We start from the raw sequence: 3,677 nt of genomic DNA on the forward strand, positions 1-3,677 counted from the left end.
GGCCGGCGTGCGTGACTGCGGGGCCTAGTCCGAATGGGGCCCGCAGCCCAGACGGCTGCGCACCGAGCCTGGGGCCACGGCTCTGCCCGCGTGGGGTGCGGCGGCTGCGCCCTCAGCGGCATGAAGAGCTCCCGGGCCGGCAGCACCGGGGACCAGGCCGCCAGGTGTCACTGTGCACAGCCGCAGCTTCGGGCCGCGCCTCAGGAAGGATGCGCCGCCCGGGCAGGCAGGGGCCACGGGCTGGGGAACCCACTGCCCCCGCCTCACACCGGCCCTGGTGCCTGCGTTGCAGAGGGTGCAGTGAAGCCCAGGACTTCAACAGGGGTCGAAGAAGAGCCAGATAGATCCATCGAGGTTGGGTCCATCAATGGCTGTTGGCCGGGATGGTTCCCTGGCCTCAGTCTGCCTGGGAATGGGCGACAGGGGAGGGGTCCCGTGAGGATTCCCTGTTCTGTTCCCTCCCTCTGGGGCACCTGGCCCTGGCGCCTGTGGGCCGACCCAGCCTGGCCGTTCCTATGGAGTCTGTTCCCGCGGGCACATCCGCAAGGCACCCCCTGCACTGAGTCGCAAGCCCAGACTCTCGGAGTCCGGCTCCCGCCCGGGCCTGCAGGGCAGACGTTCAGGCTTGGGCCGGTTCCCAGGCCCTGAGACCAACCCCCTTGTGGGATCTCAGAGGCCTGAGCCCGACCCCCTGCGCTGCACTTTCATGGCCCTGCGGCCGGAGTCCCTGGAGCCGGAGTCCGCCCCCACGGGCCGGCTGCCCATCTTTCACTGGGGTGGCGCGAGGCTGGCCTAGGAGCTAGTGGATTCAGTCCTCAGTGCTGGACCAGCGGGGGGGTCATCACCGCTAGGCCGCCTCCGCCCTCCCCATGCGCCACGGGTCAGTGCTGGGGCCCTCGGGGCAGTCGCCGCGTCTGGGGCAAGCCCTCCGGGGGGGGGGGGGTGCCTGGGGAGGAGCACGGAGAAAGTGGGCGCGTTCATACACGGGGCGCTTTCAGATGCACTCTCCCGCTGCAGCGAGGCTCGGCTGTCCCGCCGGAATCCATGCCTGCCGCAACTCCTGCGCTGGGCCTGTCGCTTCGCGCCCGGCTCCGCGGGGAGCAGCCTCCCGGCCGAGGGGACTCGGCTACCGATTTCCGGAGAGATGAATGGGAGGTTTGGGGGGGAAGGCAGGGAGTCCAGCAGGCCCAGGCGGACAGGAACAGGCAGAGAGAAGGATTTCAGACAAGCCCACCAGCACCGAATGATTAAACAGGCAACTGCTGCGCCGTGGGCGCGGGTTCCGCAACCGGAAAGGTTTATTTCACAGCCGGGCCGTTCTGCGAGTGGGCAGCAGGGGACTTCGAGGACAGCCGCCCTCTCGCCTAGCGTGTCCGCGGGCAAGCGGGGGCCTCGGCCTTGGTGGTTGTCAAACACCTGCCTACACGGCGCATTCTGGGGAAGATAAACGAAGCTGCTTTCAGGAGAATGCGCCGCTCGGAGACCGGTGCCGGAGTCCTGAGGCGCCGTGTGGAAACTTCCTGCAGCTGGAGATGGCGTCCGGGGCATGGGAGGTGAAATCGCACCCTGTGATAACAGGGCGCAGGCCCAATCGGGGTTAGAACATGGGCCCCCCAACCGGATCTTCGAGTACCCAAGTACAGGCTTGTGCTGCATGACGCTTCCATTGCTGTAAGGGGGGGAGGAGGCTATTTTGGGAAGGGGGCACTGTGCGGAGGTTAGGGGCGAAGGGGGCGTGATGGAGGGGTTAGTGCTAAAGGGGGCATGGGATGGGGGGGCGGGTGCTATGCCCACAAGGGTCAGGGCACCAAAACACCAGTTCACCCCGGAGCCCTTTTCCCTAAGGCCAGCCCTGCGGTGCTAATACAGATGAGCAGCCTGACCTTTTCGCCCGGGCCCGGGAAGCTGCAATCCTAGCAGAGCCGCCTGGGCAGTTGCTGGCCTGGGTTGTTGTGCAATGCCGGGGCGAGATGGAACGGGCGCGTGCCCGGAGCGAGCCTGTTCGCACACTCCCAGCGCGTTCCTGCCAGGAAATCCATCGTGCGCTTCTTAGAAACAGCTCGCAGGCAAAAAATGCGGAAACCTCTGCTCCCAGGCCAGCCGCCGATTTGTCCAGGGTCCCTGCCACGTGCCACGTGCACCACGCGCACGCCGCCCAAAGGAAGGTGTCCGAGAGGGCGCGTGGCACGGCAGCGGCGCTGGCCTCCGCCTCCTCGCACTTGTCTGCGCGCGCGGGGGCCGAGCAGCCGGGGCCCGGGCCGTGGGGGAAGCCCTCGTGCAGGGTTGCATTGGGGAACCCAGGGCCGGCGCACTGTAACCCCTCCACTGCCCCTCTGTAGGTGGCTCTCCAGCTGGGGAACCACCCCATCTTGCAGTCGCAGTTCCAGGGGTTGTGGGCGAGAAGCAGGAATTTCAGCTGGGGCAGCGCTGCGAACACCGGCGCCGGGAGGGAACTCAGATTGTTTTTGCTCAAGTGGAGGAACTGCAGCTTCCGGAGGCGGGCGAAGGCGGCGTGCGAGATGGAGGCGATGCGGTTGTTGTTCAGGTACAGCGTCCGCAGGTTGGGCAGGCTGTTGAAAGAGCAGTTGATGCTGGACAGCCTGTTGGCCTCCAGATGCATGGTCGTGAGCTGGCTCAGCCCCTCGAAAAGCTGATTAGGCAAATCGGCGATCCGGTTGTGTCCTAAATGCAACACCCCCAGCCTGCTCAGCGCTGTGAACGCCGCGTGCTGCACTGTCCCGATCCCATTCTTCCGCAGGTTCAGGTCGTACAGGGCGGGCAGGCTCTTCAGGGACGCTCTGCCTATGGCTTCGATGTGGTTTCTCTCCAGAGAGAGGCGTGCCAGGCTGGCGAGGCCACGGAAGGCTTGCGGGATGTAGCGCAGGTTGTTGGAGGCGAGGTCAAGCGCCCGTAAGGAGAGCAGAGGCGCAAACACCAAGGGGTGGATTTCGAAGAGGTTGCAGCGTGACAGATCCAGGCGGATGAGGCCGGAGAGCCCCCTGAAAGTGTTAGCGTGCAGGAACGTGAGCCGGGGGTTCCTGCTGAGATCCAGCTCTCGTAGCTGGCCGAGGGTGCTGAAGGTCCCCGGGTACAGGAAGGTGAGTTGGTTGCGATCCAGCCAGAGGCTGCGGAGGGCAGTCAGATTTCGGAACGTGCTGGGAGTCAGGACCCGGAGCATATTGTCAGACAGGCGCACAGAGACGGCTGAGGCCACCAGTTCTGCAGGGAGCGTTCGCAGTCCCGCGCTGGCACAGTGAACGGTGTCGGCACTGGAGCACTTGCAGACGCGGGGGCAAGCGGCCCCGGCCCTGGCCAGCCCAAGCCTCACTGCACAGGCCAAGAGAGACAGAATAAGAGAGAACATGGCCGGTGACCAGCCCGACCCCGCATCTACCGGCCCATGGTTCCGAAAGGCTGGGCAGGAGACGGGAGCCCGGACTGTCTGCAGAAGCGACCCGCCGACATTGCAGGAAGAGCTATGCTGCGTTCTGAGCCCTGGGGAGATCCAATTAGGTGGCGTGTGACTGCTGCAGCCCGCCGGGGATCAAGGTCTTAGGCAGACCAAAGCTGCTTAGGCATTTCTGGTTTGTAAAGCGTCCTGCTGGGAAATTGACCGGCTCCCCACGTGCCGCTGTCAGACAGAGGGCAGGGGTTTCCTGCCTCTCTGGGGAGATGCT

At 65.4% G+C, this 3,677-nt stretch overlaps 1 protein-coding gene across 1 annotated transcript; it reads right to left on the minus strand.

Annotated features, from left to right (window-relative positions):
- Positions 1-315: 315 nt before the first annotated feature.
- Positions 316-3,227, minus strand: LOC142831312 (uncharacterized). The gene is made up of 2 exons (XM_075941205.2): positions 1,884-3,227; positions 316-406 (listed from the first exon to the last, which is right to left on the minus strand). The coding sequence occupies exons 1-2, from the start codon at positions 3,176-3,178 to the stop codon at positions 316-318; spliced, it is 1,386 nt and encodes a 461-aa protein (XP_075797320.2). The 5' UTR covers positions 3,179-3,227.
- Between the last annotated feature and the right edge of the window lie 450 nt (positions 3,228-3,677).

This window comes from Pelodiscus sinensis, chromosome 13 (assembly GCF_052426305.1).
Source record: "Pelodiscus sinensis isolate ZL-2025 chromosome 13, ASM5242630v1, whole genome shotgun sequence".
Taxonomy (NCBI): Eukaryota; Metazoa; Chordata; order Testudines; family Trionychidae; genus Pelodiscus; species Pelodiscus sinensis.

Excerpts from the sequence above, each read along its gene's own strand:
- LOC142831312 (XM_075941205.2), bottom strand. The coding sequence starts at position 3,178 with ATGCTCCGGGTCCTGACTCCCAGCACGTTCCGAAATCTGACTGCCCTC. Across the intron at positions 407-1,883 it reads TCCCGGGCCCGGGCGAAAAG|GCAGACTGAGGCCAGGGAAC; the intron begins GTCAGGCTGCTC and ends GCCCATTCCCAG.